This window comes from Triplophysa dalaica, chromosome 1 (genome assembly GCF_015846415.1).
Source record: "Triplophysa dalaica isolate WHDGS20190420 chromosome 1, ASM1584641v1, whole genome shotgun sequence".
In the NCBI taxonomy this organism is placed as follows: domain Eukaryota; kingdom Metazoa; phylum Chordata; class Actinopteri; order Cypriniformes; family Nemacheilidae; genus Triplophysa; species Triplophysa dalaica.
The window spans coordinates 4,296,849-4,317,268 of NC_079542.1; the positions used below are offsets into that span (position 1 = coordinate 4,296,849).

The following is a 20,420-nucleotide window of genomic DNA, read 5'->3' on the forward strand; positions in this document are numbered from 1 at the left end:
AGGTGCTTCATACCTGGCATACCTATGGCATTGTTCTGCTGTCAGTGAGCATCACGCAAGGCCCTGTTTTTACTCCGGGAGGGCCAGGTGACGTTTCGACCAGTCATGCTATTCTAATCCTTACATTCTGTGTAAGGCTTGTTGCTTTGTTGCTAATGAGAAAAACATGTAATCCTTGTTTTTGATCGGTTTGTGGGTGACACCATCCATTTTTTGGGGTAGTGCACTGCTTACAATAGCATAATAGCATAATGCATCGTTCAATATCATTCAGACACTTTTAAAGTGCATGTTTTCCCAAGGTCATGTGTGTCAGGTGCACCAGTGTACATTCAAAATAGATTTTCACTTTATGCATTTAGATTAATTGGATCCTTAGTTTTCACCTTAGTTTGTTTTTGTCATTTCTTTATTGATTCTTCCCTTGCCTAGCTGGAATGGCCTTTGATGCTGAATTGGCATAAAGAAATGTGACAAATAAACAAATTTAAGTGCTGCTTCCATGAGATTTCACACTGTTTTGCACGAACAAAAATACCTTGGCAAAAAATTCAGCTCTGGAATGTGCCATTGCATGCTCTACCCTTAATAACTTAAGAAGTGATTGAAGGGAAATTGTTGATTTTAAAGGTCTAAAGGGGAAGAATGTCTACCTCTCCCAGACATCCCATGATAAGTGTGGAGAGATGTGGGAGTGTTCGCAGGTTAACAGTTTGGCCGTGCATGTGGCACTTGCGCAACTCGTGCGTTGCAGGCGTTTTCCATCTATTCCCAAATTACACCTCAGGGCAATAAAGTACAGAACGGAGGGGCCGTTTACCAACTTCGCGCACGGGGATGCGTAACGGTGGCGCGCGTAAAAGTCCGCGGGCTGTTTCTTTAAGAGCTTTAAAGGAGGAGAGACCCTCGCTGACGCGTTGCCTGGTATGCAAACATAAATTTAGCGACAGCGTGTTCCTCGGGCACAAACATTCGGAGGCAAATATGATGGGGCACGTCTTTATCGGAAGCTTTTTTGCCAAAGTCAGCAGAGAGAGCTAGACGCTTCCAGAGGCTGTTTGGCTCCGTTCATTGCAGACCGCGAAGAATTAAAGGAAAGATGAAGAGAACTGCGCTGTTGATTCTCATACACTGCTTGTGTTGGTTTAAGGTAGGAGCACATGACACACAACTGTCTTAAAACATGTGCAAAAGTGCTTTTGTATTTTGTGAATGACACCGGTTTATCGTGGACGTAAGTGTACTTTTAAGGAACCACAATGCATCAGATGTTATGTAATATTTATGCAGGTTTACGCGGCTATTTTGTTATGATCAATGTACATAAACCTCAAGATTGATCAACATTTAGAGTTTATAAGAGCCTTTGCATTTCTTTCCGAATGTCTTTTCTTAAATATACTATACCTTAGTATTTAGTAAACTGTAGTACAATGTAGTATACTTTAATGTATTATGCAGAATATTATAGGATAGATTTAAGGCATTTTGTGTAATTAACGTGTACTTTACTTGTTTACTTTAACGTGTATTTTGTACTATTGAATACTGAACTGATAAACTGTTTTAAATACTATTTAATACAGTAGTCATTTTCTATGGTAAGGTTTAGATATAGTTAATTTTTAAAGTATACAATATATATATTATACAATAGTATTTTACTATTTGATACATACATTACATACATACATGCATACACAATATAAAGTATTGCATATTCCCGTTAGGCAGTAAAATATGGTTTTATTATAGTAAAAGTGAAGCAGCCATTTTTTGGCAGATTGCTTACTGTATTACCATAGTGGATCACAGTGAAACCATGGTCAAATTCTGGTCACCATGGTTTTACTACAAATAAAAAAAATAGTTACTTTCCTTTAATGCACATATGCAATAATGCAATCTTAAAGGCACAGTTGCTTTATCATTTTGTACATTTTCATGCTCAATTCTTTGCTCTGAAACATGAACATCCAAGTTCTGATATTGCTTTGCTCTGGGGGGTTTCTCTGGATTAAGTCAGAGAACATTTGATGATGAACATGCACCACTAATAAGCGCTTGCTAAATACCACGGCAGGAGAAGATTTCGATTGCGGTGCGTTTGAAGGCCAAAATCGTGTCTGTCAGTCTCATTAAAAGATGATATGTACTCCCAGACAACCAGACGACACTGGGTCTGCTCTATCTGGGACTGTTGTCGTGGTGACTCCACACCTGCCGCTGTAAGAGACGGAAACAACCTGTGACAGAGTGCTGGTATTTAATGTCCTAATCATCACAATCCAGATCAGATGTGTTTATCTTTCTTGAAATGAATAAGTCTGGGCTGTGGTTAACTGATCCTGGGTCAGTTGTAAAGGGCTGTAATGGATTAGCAGATGGATATTGATGCTCCAAAATTAGAGGTCTGTTGATGTTTCCCATCTGTGAATGTGGTGGCATTGCTGAATTCTAATGCATGTTCATGTGAGAAGTGTGAATATTGTGATGCTGTGAATGTTCTCTCTCTTTCTTTCAGTGCAGTCGTGCTAATTCTCCCACAAGCCACTTTAAAACCAATCTCCCACACGGTTGCTTCCCCCTGTGTGTTTTATTGCTCAAGCGAGCCGACTCGCTCCTTTCGTCACTTTCTATTCATCCTTCAATCCCCACACAGAGTCAGTAAAGAGAAGCTGGTTTGCTATCAGCAGGCCAGGGCCTACTGAGCACATCTGCATGCGGTGCACAGCGTTACTGTCCGTTTTATGCGAGTCTGTTATTCTAACCACAGGTCCCGGCGGAGCAAATACACCCTTTTTGTTGTTGACATAATAATGTTCTCCTAGTGATTCCCCGCTAGCCTTGTTGACCTCACGTAAGTTCCTGCACTCCCCTCATTAAGGCAAAGCTTTGCAAATCCTTTCCTATCAGACCAAAGCCCTCACTCAAAGACTGGATGTGTGTGTGGCTCATGGAGTTACCACAGCGTCTTCAAAGGCTTTATGGCATTCGTGTCTTTTCCAAGGGCAACAAGCTGACATCAAAAGTACTTTTGACAAATAATTGGCGCGTATGAGACATTTGGGGGGGAAAACTCGCTCGGTGTTTGTTGGTTTTTCTTTCTTTAAACCCTAAGCGTGCATAGGCTGTACGAGAATGTACATTTTCTCAAAAGAATGATTGACAGGAGATACGATAGAGAATGTATGGAGCGGTATTTGTTGTCAGTTTTCCACGTCGCATGCAAAAACACAGCCCTCGAGAAACTTTCCCAGAGCTGACATGACAAAGGGAATAAACCCCTCACATCCAAGAGCGATTCGTTGCCATTTGAAATGCTCCAAAACAAATGCATTTCCAAAACGGTGTGTTCTTATCCAATTTTTTGCTAGTGTTTTGTACTCCATTCTGTCATCAACCCGGTCGTTCCCAGATAGATTTGATAATGAAGGACGTAAGCAATTCGGGGCCTCGATTCAGAGCAATACAGTATCACCTGAACAACGTTAGATTTGTAGATATGGAAAGAATGCTTTCTCATTGTTATATTACATTTTAAACCTAAGGCTCAAACGTTATTTTTCATCCAACAAAATAGTTTTGCATTTCTGAATGGTTCACCTGCTTGAGGGAGATTTTCTACCAAAATGAACACCATCATTGACGTCTCATTCCCCGTAGCTGTGTCTCCCATCCTCAATAGTTTAATTTGTTTCAGGTTTTCTTGTATACAGAAGCATTATGGGACAGGGAGTGGTATTTTCAAGTTTACAAGCAACAGAATGCTTTGGCATTTGTTTCTTATCTGGTTAATAACCGAAGGAAACGCCCGGGATTTGCTGCTGATGTAACTATTAAAGACGTATCTGTCCCGTACATGAATGAAATCGGGAGGGTGAATGGTTTCCTTTCTTTCGCACTGGACATCCTTTTGGCCAGACGGGATATGTGGACGCACGCCAGTGAGTTTTTAACTTGGTACAATGAGGAAGTATTACGAGAGAGATACAACGTTGGGCTAATGGGACACAGGCCTCGTACATGAGAATTATAAATAGTTTTGGGATGAAATAATTGGCATGACTGGTATTGTTGATTGTTGGCATTGGCTCTGTGATGCACGGCCCATCTAAAACAGATTTTGTGAGCTATTGACACGTATTTGTTTTACAAACTCATAGAGACCCCGGAGACGGTTTGGCAAACGCTGCCATTTCCCATGTTGCCTTCTGGCCTTACAAAGGAAAATTGTTGTCCAGCTTGTTAAGCAATAGCATGATGCACAATAAGACATTGTCACGCAGACATTTCATATTTTGTACTTCTTTCAGTGTGAATTAGAGGACATGCATACATGTAGAGGAACCAGCAGCCGTTTTTTTAAAGGTTAAAGAGCACCTGTCAGTTCTCAGGATCGCCCAGGAGAGGGCGTTAAAACAACAGATGGCTTTAAAGGGTTTCCGCACACAGAATAAGATGGTCAGAGACGCTGTAAGGTCAGAATGAATGCAAAATGCAAGAAAAATCAATCCTAAAATTGACATTGATCTTTTTCCTTTTATTATTGCTTTCGTAGCATTTAGTTGCTTCTTAGATCGAATGTTTTGGGTGTGTTTGTTTCCTGTTCTGTAGCGTTCAAAGCTACGAGTGAAACATGAGGTCACAAATAAACACATCATATGGTTCACAGATTGAGAAACAACAATTTTCTGTAGGTGTTTTTCAAACGAGAACGCAGTGCCAAGCTCCATGGTTTTTTATCAGGGTGATGAGCAAGCTTGCTGAACTCCATGTACCGGTAGAGGAAGGAAATAATGAATGACCTGGCAAGCTTCATTGATCAGTAGAAAGAGGTCCGATAAAGAGTGCAGGTGCACTTAAAGACAGCGATACAGATCAAAAGAGAGATACAAGGAGGAGAACATCAAACAGAGATCATGACGAGCTGGAGAAGAAACAACATAAGGTTGAGTTGAATGAGCGAAGGAGCGAGGGATCTGACATGAGGATGAATTAAAGAAAGAGCAGGTTTTGGAAGGGGGGCAGTTATGCACCAGTGGGGTCACCACGCCTCGCTGCAGTGAACGTTTGCGAAGCTAATGATTCCTCCTGTGGTTTGCACATCTGCGGCTTTCCTCTCCATATGCATTGTGTAAAAACCACTGCATGACTCTGCCAGAGAGCGAGAGAGAGAGCGAGAGCGAGAGAGAGAGAGACACTGCTGCTCTGTTGCTTAGATGTGCTTACTTGTGTTTTCACACCCTTAACGTTTTTATGCTTGATACTAGGAAAAACAGCATAAGATAATTATTAAAATGTTCTTGTATATGTACAGTAAAACCTGTTTATCCACTGCAAATGAGCGATTCATTTTTTTATTATTAATGTTTTTTCAAAAAACATTCACAGCGTGGCTACACCGGACGCGACAAGAGCAAAAAACGGCTTTATAATGGCTTTGTTGTGTTGCGTCATGCCGCATCCAGTGTGGACAAAATAAAAAATTATAATGGGTTTCAATGCATTCTTATGTTTTTTATCGTGTTGCGTCGCGTCCTGTGTAGACACGGTGTTAGCCATTTGTCTCAAATTGACAGTCAGTCTTTGAGCAGCCACCGTGACTTTGCTGAACCAGATATCCACATCAAGAAAAGAAAACCAACAAAATAGTTAAAATAAACCAAGCATACATTTGACCCTTTGCTATGTTTTTCGCCCTTTTGCTATGTCCGATATCAGCCAAAGCATAATATTGGCGTTATGATTGGTCTGGTCGCCTGTCAATCAAACCTCACACAAGGGGTCGAGTGATGTCCAAAATTCTGAGACCAAATTGGAAATCTGGGGCTCCATATCTAATTGAAATATTGAAATAAACAAAGTTTGGGGATTTTGAGCAATTTAAGACAAAACAATGTTTTGATATTAAATAAAGAAGTGTTAAGGTCAATAATGCATGAATTATAAATCATGGAATCATAACTCAAGTTTTGATAGCAAAGACTAAACATACCAAATAATGACATTTTCCAATGTAACTAAAATTGAAGAGTTCATTTAAACAAACAGAACTTTTAAAGTTTTTTCCAAAATCCTGTTTTTTTATTGTGCATTTCAATGATTATACATCAAACTGCAGTTGTGTTGTTTTGATTAAAGTGATAGCTCACATGAAAATGAAAATTCTGTAATCATTAATTCACCCTCTTGTCATTTTAAACCTTCATGACTTTCTTTCTGCCGCAGAACACGAGAAGATATTTTGAAGAAAGTTGGAAAGAGAACAGCAGTGGACCCCATTCACTTCTATAGTGTGCCAATGCAAGTGAATGGGGTCCAGTTAACAAAATCACTTTAAGTAATAATAACAAACAAAAAACACATCTTACTAACACAATAAAACACAATTAAAGAATTATCTGGTTTGGCAGATAAACTCTTCAATTATTTTGCTTATAAAAAATGTAAATGGATTTATAATAAAAATGGTCTTGATTTATTGTCATCTGAGGCCCACAGTTTAAAAGCAAATATGTTTGTCTTCATGACTGATATACTGTAACATAGGCAGATTTGATATTTTTGAGTCATTTCACAAAAAGACTGATCTCAGCTCAGAACGCATGAAACAGAATAAATGAAGATGAATTCACTCCTGTATCGCAGTTATCACAGCACCCTATGAAGCACTCATCCCTATCCTCCATCACGCCTGTCCTTTGACCCACACTTTGAAATATCCCAAAGACCTTCGGACCCACTTACACCACGGCTGCTGTTTGAACTCTGTGAAATCTCTGCGTTTTTACGACTTCTTACATGAAACCTGCAAACTGATACAGAGAGCAAAATTTTTGTACAGATGATGCGTTTGAATCTGATCACAAAACAGTCCATTGTGGAGGCGTGTTGTGCTTTAAGCTTTGCAAGGATTTAATCAGCTTACGTTTGTTGAATTTTCACATGGCCGTGTGTTTTGACGTGTCGTCGCTTTCTTCGGTACGAGTGTGTGACTTGATAAGTCTCATGACCGTCTGCTTTGTATGCCTCAGTTCCCAGACAAATCTTGAGGATTACAAAGGGAACCCCCCAACCGCCTTTTTAATACATATGTGGTAGCACAGAACCGGGGCCTGGTCTGTCTCTGAGAAAGCCGCAGTTTTTGTGTGGTCCACGCAGCCAGGTAGCAGGGCCGTGGGAACCAGAGCAGACGGCTGCGACTCCTGCGTCTCGAGAGACGCTTTTAAAGTGAAGCGTACAGGTCAAACGCATCCCATAGATTGAGGTTGGTTGGCGGTTGGTTATTTTAGCAGAGCGAAGGTGCTGTATTGGTTGTTTTGACGTGTGATATTGAGATTTATGAGTTACTGTGGCGGTTTAGTGTGCGTGTCTGTAGGGATGCGGCTAAATTAAAAATGATTTGTTTGAGTTCATATTTGCACTTTGTGAAGCACGTCTCGTCTACTTACTTATTGTGTCCTGTAAAGGGTTTTGAAGGAGTACAGCGAAACTAAATAAGGTTTTAAGAGCTAAAAACACTCATAGGGTGTTGTGGTGATTCGTATATGCTATGGGTGTTGGGAGGCGAGAATCGGTTGTTTCATCTTGTATACTGTGTCATGGTGGATGTCAACCGATGCCACGTCTATGTTTGTTGTGTTATCTAACTAAAATAAAGCTTAAAGTGATAGTTCACCCAAAATAATCTCCTGCAAGACACAAAAGAAGATGTTAGGAAAAATGTTGTTAACAGGCACCCATTCATTTGCATTGGTTTTGTGTCCATACAAGAAGTGAACGGGGGATGGAACTTTCTTCAAAATATCTTCTTTTATGTTCTGCTAACGAAAGAAACACATTCAAGTTTGGAATGAGAAGAGGGTGAGTAAATGATTACAGGCAAGATGCACTTTGTAATGATTTTTCTTGGCACCGTCCAAACCCAAATTCTTTTCAGGCTTCTTCAAAAGGATTTTGTCTTCTTTATTGTCATTCTATTATCACCATCCCTTTCATGCCAGAGATGTCTGATGTCATCTACTTTACCATCTCAGCCGCATTATCTCTCGTGCACGTTTTGAAGATGTTGATCACAGAGTAGTCTCAGACACATGCACGGTCTTGTCTACACATACAGTGAGCAAACAAAAACACTTTTCTTTTGGGTGTGGAAAAGCAATTATCTTTCCATTAACCTGTATCTGTCCAGTTCATTACCTGTATGAACCTGTCATCTTAACCCTCGTGTATGCTGACAGGTTCAGTACAGCAGCACTTTTTTCATGTTTGCACCAGTTCATGCCCTGTGTCATGTGTTTTTACTGCTTCAAAGTGATTCTATTGATTTGGAATTTGTCAGTGTTTTTTCTATGGGAATATTTCAGTGCATGGTCCTCAAATTTCCAAAATTTCAAAGGTTTCCAGTACTGGGTGGACATTGTGTTTTGTGGATTTGTCCATAAGAGATGATGAAGTCAAGACATGTTGGCGTTTTAGTGATGTACTTAAATACTTTCTTCCATTAAAATTGTTATTTCTGTAAGTTTTTGCTAGTCGTGACATCTAAAATGACAAACTTTATCCAATAATAAAGTTTTTCTCATAATTTTAAAAACGTGTAAGTGAATATAATCTTAATATGGATTTAATGCATAAAACTTTTATACCCAATCTTGTGAATTGGCAGAGACACCACTGTTCTGAAATGATGAATTATTAGATTATTAGTGAATAATCACAACATTTAGTAGAAAGAGATTTATGAAGGGATTTAGGAAATGATCTTCTTTAATGCAAACCATTGCACGTTTTTGGTGTGAGAGACGGTCATAAACCTGACATTTTCACTTCAAAGAGTTATCATAGACTAAACAAGGACATTTTCTTAAGCATATGTTTGAAAATAGTGTCTGTACTTTAAGTGAATAAATATCGTACACATGCATACGTTGCCAAAGTTTTAAAATCATTGGGATTTATTGGACAAAGTGTTAGCATGGCGATATTTTTATGTTTATTACAAAGGGGAAACCGGATAACACAACCAAGACAAGAAGAATTTGTAGGGAGAAACAACAACAAAAAATGCAAGATAATTTTAAACAAGCCCTCTCTTGTCTACGTCGTATGCAATGGGCATGTTTTCCAATTCTTTTAATTAGGCAGACCCACTTAAGCATAATACAGTTTATTAGACATGAAACAGTTTGATACTTAGAAGACATTTTTGAAGCACAAGGATACTACAAATGTTAGACAAAGTTTTTGCATGCATAACAGATGTAAAGTGTTATGTCGAGTTTTTTTTGTGTTTGTCTCTGAGAACTTGAACACAGATTTTCAACACTAAATGAGCATTATATCCACCGTCCGTTTTACGGCACTGCCTCCTATGACATCATCATCCATGTGCTCTTGCTGTAAATGAGCATCAGTCACAGGGTTTGGTCAAACACACACTTCCCTTTGCCATTCCGTTTTCCTGTCCTTGCCCTACTACAGCTTTTCCTCGCTCTGTTATTGATCTTTAACCCTCCGAGGCTTCCCTGACGCCCTCCACATAGGCGTTATCCGCAGAAACACATCTGTGCGATGAATCTCATCCTACCTCCATATGTCTGCTACATCCTGTTGCGTTGGTAAGAAAAGCAATAGTTGCAGAATACAAATGTTTATAATAGCTACAATCACGTAATTAAAATGTTATGTATATTTGACTTATACACATTAAACCTTTTTTTAGAAATGGCTATTTTTTGTGCATGCTTGTAAATTTCAGACCACGGTACATGTGGCCAGTATACAGCTTTACGTTACCACCTTGGCTTACGGTCCAATCTGCTGACATTGCTGCTATTTGTCTAGTATCCCTTGGATGTAATATAACGTGGTTCAGTGTATATTTTCATCATGCTCAGGACAAGCCTAGTATAGTCGAGACCACAAAGACAGAGATCACAGGGTGTCAAGACCAAGACAAGGACTTTGAGGGGTTGGCAAAGACAAGACCATGAATAGAGGGAGGCAGAGGCAAGACCAAGACCTGCACTCCTAAAATTCCTTCAAAAGATCCACAAATCACCTAGTCATAGAAATGAGTAACTTGGGTGATTTATGGTGCAGAAATTTAACAAATCACATAAATCAGACAATGCAACAATTGTGTTCACACGGTTGAGGTCTTGAATTAAATTGAGACCACCACGTCTGAGACCAAGATAAGACCGAGGCAGTAGAGACCATAGGTAGAGTTCAACACATTTAGCGCTTCACAAGCTACATGAGTCTTGGAAGCTCCACACCTAAAATAAGCTTTCCCATTTTTAACTTTGTTCTCAAGACAACATTGACCCTTGGAAACAACATCAACCAAGTCGGATTTCAGGAATATGTTGCAAGCTTACAACTAAAGTTAAGGGCTTGTACATTGTTCACTTAGGGATGTGTTATGTTTGGGCAGGTACAGGATTTTTCGTACCTTCCCTGCATTACTTAAAAAAAAAAAAAGTCCTGTAACAAGTATTAATCTAAATTACAGCTAAAGTAGAGTGGCTTGCAATGAAAAATCAGAACCATAAAATGGCAAACATGTGAACTGTGCAAGACTTCTTCAGCCACGACCACAGAGACCATGTTCAAATCAATTAAGAACAGTTTATTCATCATTTGACCTCACAAACATTTCAAATTACAGTCGACCGGAGCCAAATTCCTTCACATTGAGGGGCCCAATAGATGTTTGCTCCCACAGTAGATCTACAGATAACAGACAAGTAGTGAGAAACTTCCAAGACCATAATCAGAATCATAGAAAGTTTAAGTCGATGTGTTACCCATACCTCGAAGCGGATCGCTTGCACTACTACTGCTACAGGTCGAGTCACAGCAGCCACACACCTGATCAGATTCATCTATAGACACCCAACTGCCAAAGACACATGCTCAATGATCAACAGCACCCTACTGACACAGTGAAGGCTATTTGGGGACAACATACCCATTCGGAGAGAACGAGCAAGCCTTCTGCTCTGGATTTGTTTCAGTGGCTACAGGAACCGCCTTCAAAAGGCACGTGATGTAGACCTGCAAAGACAACAGGGTTCAGGTTTCCAAACAGTGCACTATAATGTACTCAAAACTAAGGCAAATACATACCAGCCCACTGTTCACTTGCTGGAACCTGAAAGCCTCCAGCTGAAACTGCAGCTTATCAATCTGAGTTCGAGGCAGGTAGCGAGAGCTAGAGCCGGTGAACTTTGCATCAACCAGGCACCTGGTGAAGAGAAAAGTTAAACACCCTGCAGGACTTCTAGGACAGGCTGGGTAAATGGGCATGTCTTACCCATTATTCTCAATGAATGAGTATCTGGGGTCAGAGTTTACGTCAGGGGATGCAGTGGCTACGCAACGGTCCACAAACACACGGACAGGTACATGATTGTACGTCTTCACAGAAGCTTCAATGTTCACAATGTCACCCAGGAAGTATTGGTTTGAAGGTCTCTCAAACTGCCACTCATCTGTTTCAAGGAAAATTAAGGCAACGTCTACAAAATTAAGTTGAAACTACATTAAAAGCTAAAGCTGTATAATACAAACCAGTCATGAGCTTGAGGGAGAAGACCAACCGCTCTTCTGCGACCTTACTAGCTGCATATGGTACCCAAGCGGGCACCAGGGCATTGCTGCTCACATTATGCATTCTGTAGATTATAGAAAAAGTTGGTCCCCAGAAACAGTCAAATATATAACTACAAGCACATGAATGCAGCCATCTTGAACTCAGGACCTTACCTTGGATAGTGACACTCAATACTGACAGCAGCACCACTACTCCTGAAAATAGGAACAGCATCTGAAACCTCTTGTGGACTATAGACCAGTGTGAAGGTATACACAAGGGAGTCTTCGGTCACCTAAAGAAACAAGAATGTTACTCAAGAATAGTCAAAACATACACGTTTTGTAAGAGGATCAGTCTTCACACCGTTAACATGCTGCCACATTCATGCAGTTCTGACTCAAAGATGAGCACTCGAGCATTTTCGTCCTGCGCTATTGGCCCACAGCCTCCCATTGCAAAACCAGAAGCCATTAGTGGTTTTCCAGTGCCAAAGAAGTCCTCCATCACTTCCACATACACAGAGTTCTCACGGCACAGCGCCCCTACACTGTTGGGAGGAATAGGGTCTCGCAGCTCAAAAGGAATCTCTGGCTGTAATGGTTCTTCTGGCAGTATTGGAAAGGTCCACGTCAGTTTTTCCATGGGACCCTGCAAAAGCTGTTTAGACTGTACACCGACAGGATCTTGACCAGGCTTTCCACCAACCACACTAGGAGCTTGCATTGAAAACTGAGAAGGAAATCTCTGTGGCACAAGCATGGGGTTGTTGGTTTGGGGAAACTGAGGCACCCTGGTTTCACTCTGCTGAGGAACTTGCATTTGTGACCGAGGCCTAAATGTACGAGGTTTCTGAGTTTGCATCGATCTTCCTCGCCATTGTGCATCAGACATGCAAACTGCAAGAACCAACACTATGCCAAATCCAACTTGCCACAACCCCATCATTGCTTCACTTGAGTTTCTATAACGCTTTTGGAAGCCAGTATCAAAATTTATACATCTGGAAATCAGGATGGGTCCGCCCTCTAGTGATTAGCGTAATGCTTCTCTAGACCTGTTCATTTTCCTAACCAGCTTACAACAGGTGGATGTTGTTGGACATTTATTACACAGATGGAAATCAGGATGTAGGTACTTTGTATTAAGAGCTAGACTCTTGCTTATTTTAATTAGACCTGTCAAGTTAAAACGCAATCAACCGTAAAAGCCTAGCTGCACTTGTTTTTGTGTTTCTTGTACTTTTTATGTATACGGACACAAAACCACACACAGATTTATACTCTAGAAAGTATCTAAAATAATAAAGCTTCATAAGGATACAGATTTCTTCACAGGGACAATGATCAAAACAGTTCAAATTATTTAAGTGAATGTGAAAATGACCTATTAGTCAGATATGGTGACCCATACCCGCAATGCAACCTCTGCTTTTAATCCATCCAGAGAGTAGTGAAAACACGCACAGCAAGTGGTGAACACATGTACACCCGGAGCAGTGGGCAGCTATCACTGCAGTGCTCAAGGAGCAAGTAGGGGTAAGGTGTCTTGCTCAAGGGCACCTTAGAACCTGCCCTGAGAATCGAACCGGCAACCTTCTGGCCCCTAAGAATCTAACTGGCAATCTTCTGGCCATGAGTCCGACTCCAACCATAAGCCAGGACTGCCCCTTAACGTGAATTTATCAGTTTTCCTCCCCATTCCAATTGTAGTACGATTTCATTGTGCAAACGAATCTAGACTGTGTGGTCGTATGTTAAACTTGATTCAGCATGACCTATATTATACTCTGGACATCACAGAGACAAATTGGGACAGTTTGCATCTCATGAGACACTATGAATCATTGCTTTTGCATATTTCAATGCTAGTTTAAGACTATTTTGAGGTACAGGGTCACCAAAATATGTTTAGTGTGGTAGTAATTGGAACCCTATATCCAACTACAAACTAAAGGCCAACTCAAAACAAAGATGATATGCTAATGTCTAATAACATGTGCATTATATAGGCAGCAGTGTATAAAAAGGCAATAGGCAATCCTCAGCTATGCCACTCAAGAAAAACTAGCTTACATTACAACACTACTTATCACCTATGCACGGAATCATGTTAACTGCTAGAGAAGTTATGCCGTTAACACATTTAGCGGTTCACAATCTACACTATTCTTGAAAGCGCCACACCTAAAATAGTATTTCCTCATTTGAAATTGTTTAAGTCAATATTGGCCTTTGGAAAACACTTCAACCGAGTCAGATTTAGGGAAATTTTTTGCAGTTTGTGTGAAGTTAAGATCTTCTACACGATAGTTCACCTATTATTTACCCTCAGGGTATAAGTTTATTTATAGGCTTTTGTGTACCTACAATGCATTACCTAGCAAAATCAGTAAAAGTCCACAACTATTCATCTATATGCATTACTGCTTAAGGTAGAAGGGCGTCGAGTGACAAATCAGAACTATGAAACGGCAAACACATAAATAAGATGTTTAAGACTTTTTGATGGACGACCACTTATAGACCATGTATAAATCAATTAACAGTTTATTCATCACTTGACCTCATAGTCATTTCAAATTAGTCGACCGAAGCCAAATTCCTTCACATTGAGGGGCCCAATAGATGTTTGCTCCCACCGTAGATCTACAAGTAAAAATAAGACAAATAGTGAGAAACTTCCAAGACCAAAAGCAGAATCAAAGGTAGTTATTCCACGTGTTACCCATACCTCGAAGAACCTGATCGCTTGCACTACTGCTGCTACAGGTTGAGTCACAGCAGCCACACACCTGATCAGATTCATCTACAGACACCCACCTGCAAAACAAGGACACATGCTCAATGATCAACATCACCCTACTGACACAGTGAAGGCTATTTGGGGACAACATACCCATTCGGAGAGAATGAGCAAGCCTTCTGCTCTGGATTTGTTTCAGTGGCTACAGGAACCGCCTTCAAAATGCACGTGATGTAGACCTGCAAAGACAACAGGGTTCAGGTTTCCAAACGGTGCACTATAATGAACTCAAAACTAAGGCAAATACATACCAGCCCACTGTTCACTTGCTGGAACCTGAAAGCCTCAAGCTGAAACTGCAGCTTATCAATCTGAGTTCGAGGCAGGTAGCGAGAGCTCGAGCCGGTGAACTTTGCATCAACCAGGCACCTGGTGAAGAGACAAGTTAAACACCCTGCAATAATTCTACGACAGGCTGGGTAAATGGGCATGTCTTACCCATTATTCTCAATGAATGAGTATCTGGGGTCAGAGTTCACGTCAGGGGATGCAGTGGCTACGCAACGGTCCACAAACACACGGACAGGTACATGATTGTACGTCTTCACAGAAGCTTCAATGTTCACAATGTCACCCAGGAAGTATTGGTTTGAAGGTCTCTCAAACTGCCACTCATCTGTTTCAAGGAAAATTAAGGCAACGTCTACAAAATTAAGTTGAAACTACATTAAAAGCTAAAGCTGTATAATACAAACCAGTCATGAGCTTGAGGGAGAAGACCAACCGCTCTTCTGCAACCTTACTAGCTGCATATGGTACCCAAGCGGGCACCAGGGCATTGCTGCTCACATTATGCATTCTGTAGATTATAGAAAAAGTTGGTCCCCAGAAACAGTCAAATATATAACTACAAGCACATGAATGCAGCCATCTTGAACTCAGGACCTTACCTTGGATAGTGACACTCAATACTGACAGCAGCACCACTACTCCTGAAAATAGGAACAGCATCTGAAACCTCTTGTGGACTATAGACCAGTGTGAAGGTATACACAAGGGAGTCTTCGGTCACCTAAAGAAACAAGAATGTTACTCAAGAATAGTCAAAACATACACGTTTTGTAAGAGGATCAGTCTTCAAACCGTTAACATGCTGCCACATTCATGCAGTTCTGACTCAAAGATGAGCACTCGAGCATTTTCGTCCTGCGCTATTGGCCCACAGCCTCCCATTGCAAAACCAGAAGCCATTAGTGGTTTTCCAGTGGCAAAGAAGTCCTCCATCACTTCCACATACACAGAGTTCTCACGGCACAGCGCCCCTACACTGTTGGGAGGAATAGGGTCTCGCAGCTCAAAAGGAATCTCTGGCTGTAATGGTTCTTCTGGCAGTATTGGAAAGGTCCACGTCAGTTTTTCCATGGGACCCTGCAAAAGCTGTTTAGACTGTACACCGACAGGATCTTGACCAGGCTTTCCACCAACCACACTAGGAGCTTGCATTGAAAACTGAGAAGGAAATCTCTGTGGCACAAGCATGGGGTTGTTGGTTTGGGGAAACTGAGGCACCCTGGTTTCACTCTGCTGAGGAACTTGCATTTGTGACCGAGGCCTAAATGTACGAGGTTTCTGAGTTTGCATCGATCTTCCTTGCCATTGTGCATCAGACATGCAAACTGCAAGAACCAACACTATGCCAAATCCAACTTGCCACAACCCCATCATTGCTTCACTTGAGTTTCTATAACACTTTTGGAAGCCAGTATCAAAATTTATACATCTGGAAATCAGGATGGGTCCGCCCTCTAGTGATTAGCGTAATGCTTCTCTAGACCTGTTCATTTTCCTAACCAGCTTACAACAGGTGGATGTTGTTGGACGTTTATTACACAGATGGAAATCAGGATGTAGGTACTTTGTATTAAGAACTAGAATCTTGCTTATTTTAATTAGACCTGTCAAGTTAAAACGCAATCAACCGTAAAAGCATAGCTGCACTTGTTTTTGTGTTTCTTGTACTTTTTATGTATACGGACACAAAACCACACACAGATTTATACTCTAGAAAGTATCTAAAATAATAAAGCTTTATAGGATACAGATTTCTTCACAAGGACAATGATCAAAACAGTTCAAATTAGTTAAGTGAATGTGAAAATGACCTATTAGTCAGATATGGTGACCCATACCCGCAATGCAACCTCTGCTTTTAATCCATCCAGAGAGTGGTGAACACATGTACACCCGGAGCAGTGGGCAGCTATCACTGCAGTGCTCAAGGAGCAAGGAGGGGTAAGGTGCCTTGCTCAAGGGCACCTTAGAACCTGCCCTGAGAATCGAACCGGCAACCTTCTGGCCCCTAAGAATCTAACTGGCAATCTTCTGGCCACGAGTCCGACTCCAACCATAAGCCACGACTGCCCCTTAACATGAATTTATCAGTTTTCCTCCCCATTCCAATTGTAGTACGATTTCATTGTGCAAACAAATCTAGAATGTGTGGTCGTATGTTAAACTTGATTCAGCATGACCTATATTATACTCTGGACATCAGAGACAAATTGGGAAAGTTTGCATCTCATGAGACACTATGGATCATTGCTTTTGCATCATATTTCAATGCTAGTTTAAGACTATTTTGTGTTACAAGGTCACCAAAATATGTTTAATGTGGTAGTAATTGCCTGTTTTTGCAAAAACAATTTGCTGGTAGATTTCCCCAAGTCAACAGACATTGGCAAAAAAAATCATATCAGTATCCCTTCAAGATACAATCCAAACGGCGTCAAGTTTTTTTTAATATATTGTAAATAACTTTCAAATTTTTACATTGCAAAATACAAACACATCCCATGCTTTCACTGTAAGCTGCGTTGTCAAACAAATTAGAATTCAACGGAAAGGGGTTGTCAGTTGCGATCCTATATGCAACTACAAACTAAAGGCCAAATCAAAACAAAGGTGATATGCTAATATCTAATAGTATTTGCATAATATAGGCAGCAGTGTATAAAGAGGCAATCTTCAAGCTTCAGCTATGCCACTCAAGAAAAACTCTAGCTTCCATTACAACACTACTTACCACCTATGCACAGAATCATGTTAATTGCTAGAGAAGTTATGCCGTTAACACATTTAGCGGTTCACAATCTACACTATTCTTGAAAGCGCCACACCTAAAATAGTATTTCCTCATTTGAAATTGTTTAAGTCAATATTGGCCTTTGGAAAACACTTCAACCGAGTCAGATTTAGGGAAATTTTTTGCAGTTTGTGTGAAGTTAAGATCTTCTACACGATAGTTCACCTATTATTTACCCTCAGGGTATAAGTTTATTTATAGGCTTTTGTGTACCTACAATGCATTACCTAGCAAAATCAGTAAAAGTCCACAACTATTCATCTATATGCATTACTGCTTAAGGTAGAAGGGCGTCGAGTGACAAATCAGAACTATGAAACGGCAAACACATAAATAAGATGTTTAAGACTTTTTGATGGACGACCACTTATAGACCATGTATAAATCAATTAACAGTTTATTCATCACTTGACCTCATAGTCATTTCAAATTAGTCGACCGAAGCCAAATTCCTTCACATTGAGGGGCCCAATAGATGTTTGCTCCCACCGTAGATCTACAGAGAACAGACAAGTAGTGAGAAACTTCCAAGACCATAATCAGAATCATAGGTAGTTATTCCACGTGTTACCATACCTCGAAGAACCTGATCGCTTGCACTACTGCTGCTACAGGTTGAGTCACAGCAGCCACACACCTGATCAGATTCATCTACAGACACCCACCTGCAAAACAAGGACACATGCTCAATGATCAACATCACCCTACTGACACAGTGAAGGCTTTTTGGAGACAACATACCCATTCGGGGAGAACGAGCAAGCCTTCTGCTCTGGATTTGTTTCAGTGGCTACAGGAACCGCCTTCAAAATGCATGTGATGTAGACCTGCAAAGACAACAGGGTTCAGGTTTCCAAACAGTGCACTATAATGTACTCAAAACTAAGGCAAATACATACCAGCCCACTGTTCACTTGCTGGAACCTGAAAGCCTCCAGCTGAAACTGCAGCTTATCAATCTGAGTTCGAGGCAGGTAGCTCGAGCTCGAGCCGGTGAACTTTGCATCAACCAGGCACCTGGTGAAGAGACAAGTTAAACACCCTGCAATGATTCTATGACAGGCTGGGTAAATGGGCATGTCTTACCCATTATTCTCAATGAATGAGTATCTGGGGTCAGAGTTCACGTCAGGGGATGCAGTGGCTACGCAATGGTCCACAAACACACGGACAGGTACATGATTGTACGTCTTCACAGAAGCTTCAATGTTCACAATGTCACCCAGGAAGTATTGGTTTGAAGGTCTCTCAAACTGCCACTCATCTGTTTCAAGGAAAAATTAAGGCAACGTCTACAAAATTAAGTTGAAACTACATTAAAAGCTAAAGCTGTATAATACAAACCAGTCATGAGCTTGAGAGAGAAGACCAACCGCTCTTCTGCAACCTTACTAGCTGCATATGGTACCCAAGCGGGCACCAGGGCATTGCTGCTCACATTATGCATTCTGTAGATTATAGAAAAAGTTGGTCCCCAGAAACAGTCAAATATATAACTACAAGCACATGAATGCAGCCATCTTGAACTCAGGACCTTACCTTGGATAGTGACACTCAATACTGACAGCAGCACCACTACTCCTGAAAATAGGAACAGCATCTGAAACCTCTTGTGGACTATAGACCAGTGTGAAGGTATAAACAAGGGAGTCTTCGGTCACCTAAAGAAACAAGAATGTTACTCAATAATAGTCAAAACATACACTTTTGTAAGAGGATCAGTCTTCACACCGTTAAAATGCTGCCACATTCATGCAGTTCTGACTCAAAGATGAGCACTCGAGCATTTTCGTCCTGCGCTATTGGCCCACAGCCTCCCATTGCAAAGCCAGAAGCCATTAGTGGTTTTCCAGTGCCAAAGAAGTCCTCCATCACTTCCACATACACAGAGTTCTCACGGCACAGCGCCCCTACACTGTTGGGAGGAATAGGGTCTCGCAGCTCAAAAGGAATCTCTGGCTGTAATGGTTCTTCTGGCAGTATTGGAAAGGTCCACATCAGTTTTTCCATCGGACCCTGCAAAAGCTGTTTAGACTGTACACCGCCAGGATCTTGACCAGGCTTTCCACCAACCACACTAGGAGCTTGCATTGAAAACTGAGAAGGAAATCTCTGTGGCACAAGCATGGGGTTGTTGGTCTGGGGAAACTGAGGCACCCTGGTTTCACTCTGCTGAGGAACTTGCATTTGTGACCGAGGCCAAAATGTACGAGGTTTCGGAGCTTGTGCCGATCTTCCTCGCCATTGTGCATCAGACAAGTCAAATGCAAGAACAAGCAACAAGCCAAATCCAACTCCAACTTGCCACAACCCCATCATTGCTTCCCTTGAGTTTCTATGAAGCTTTTTGAAGCCAGTATCAAAATTTATACATCTGGAAATCAGGATGGGTCCCCCCTCTAGTGATTAGCGTAATGCTTCTCTAGACCTGTTCATTTACCTAACCAGCTTACAACAGGTGGATGTTGTTGGACATTTATTACACAGATGGAAATCAGGCTGTAGGTACTTTGTATTAAGAGCTAGAATCTTGCTTATTTTAATTAGACCTGTCAAGTTAAAACGCAATCAACCGTAAAAGCCTAGCTGCACTTGTTTTTGTGTTTCTTGTACTTTTTTTGAATATCTCAAATAATGAAGCTTAATAAACAAACAGAATTCTTCACATCTTAACAGGGACAATGATCATAACAGTTCAAAGTGTTTAATTTGAATTTATCCTTTTCCTCCCCATTCCAATTGCATTTAGAATAGAATGTGTGTACGAATCTTTAATGTGTGGTTGTATAATAAACTTGATTCAGCATGATTTATTTTATATTCTGGACATCACGGAGACAAATTGGGACAATTTGCATCTCATGAGACACTATGAATTCTTATAGCAGGTAATTTCTCTCACCCTCAAAAAGTTTTAATTCAAGCCAG

General features: G+C 40.8%; 3 protein-coding genes across 3 annotated transcripts in view; 1 reads left to right on the forward strand and 2 right to left on the reverse strand.

Moving 5' to 3' along the window:
• The first annotated feature begins 872 nt into the window (after positions 1-872).
• The window catches only part of LOC130418925 (ADAMTS-like protein 1), a 121,458-nt gene continuing 101,910 nt past the window's right edge, over positions 873-20,420 (forward strand). The window contains exon 1 of the mRNA XM_056745142.1: positions 873-1,150. Coding sequence (XP_056601120.1) covers positions 1,100-1,150 — 51 coding nt within the window. The 5' untranslated portion in view covers positions 873-1,099. The remainder of the gene's footprint in view (positions 1,151-20,420) is intronic.
• On the reverse strand, positions 14,183-16,072 carry LOC130418952 (zona pellucida sperm-binding protein 3-like). The gene is made up of 8 exons (XM_056745185.1): positions 15,494-16,072; positions 15,301-15,422; positions 15,106-15,209; positions 14,849-15,026; positions 14,662-14,779; positions 14,504-14,589; positions 14,339-14,427; positions 14,183-14,253 (listed from the first exon to the last, which is right to left on the reverse strand). The coding sequence occupies exons 1-8, from the start codon at positions 16,070-16,072 to the stop codon at positions 14,183-14,185; spliced, it is 1,347 nt and encodes a 448-aa protein (XP_056601163.1).
• On the reverse strand, positions 17,918-19,808 carry LOC130418947 (zona pellucida sperm-binding protein 3-like). Its single transcript, XM_056745173.1, has 8 exons — positions 19,224-19,808; positions 19,032-19,153; positions 18,837-18,940; positions 18,579-18,756; positions 18,392-18,509; positions 18,234-18,319; positions 18,069-18,157; positions 17,918-17,988 (listed from the first exon to the last, which is right to left on the reverse strand). Exons 1-8 carry the CDS (start codon positions 19,806-19,808, stop codon positions 17,918-17,920), a joined length of 1,353 nt encoding a protein of 450 aa, XP_056601151.1.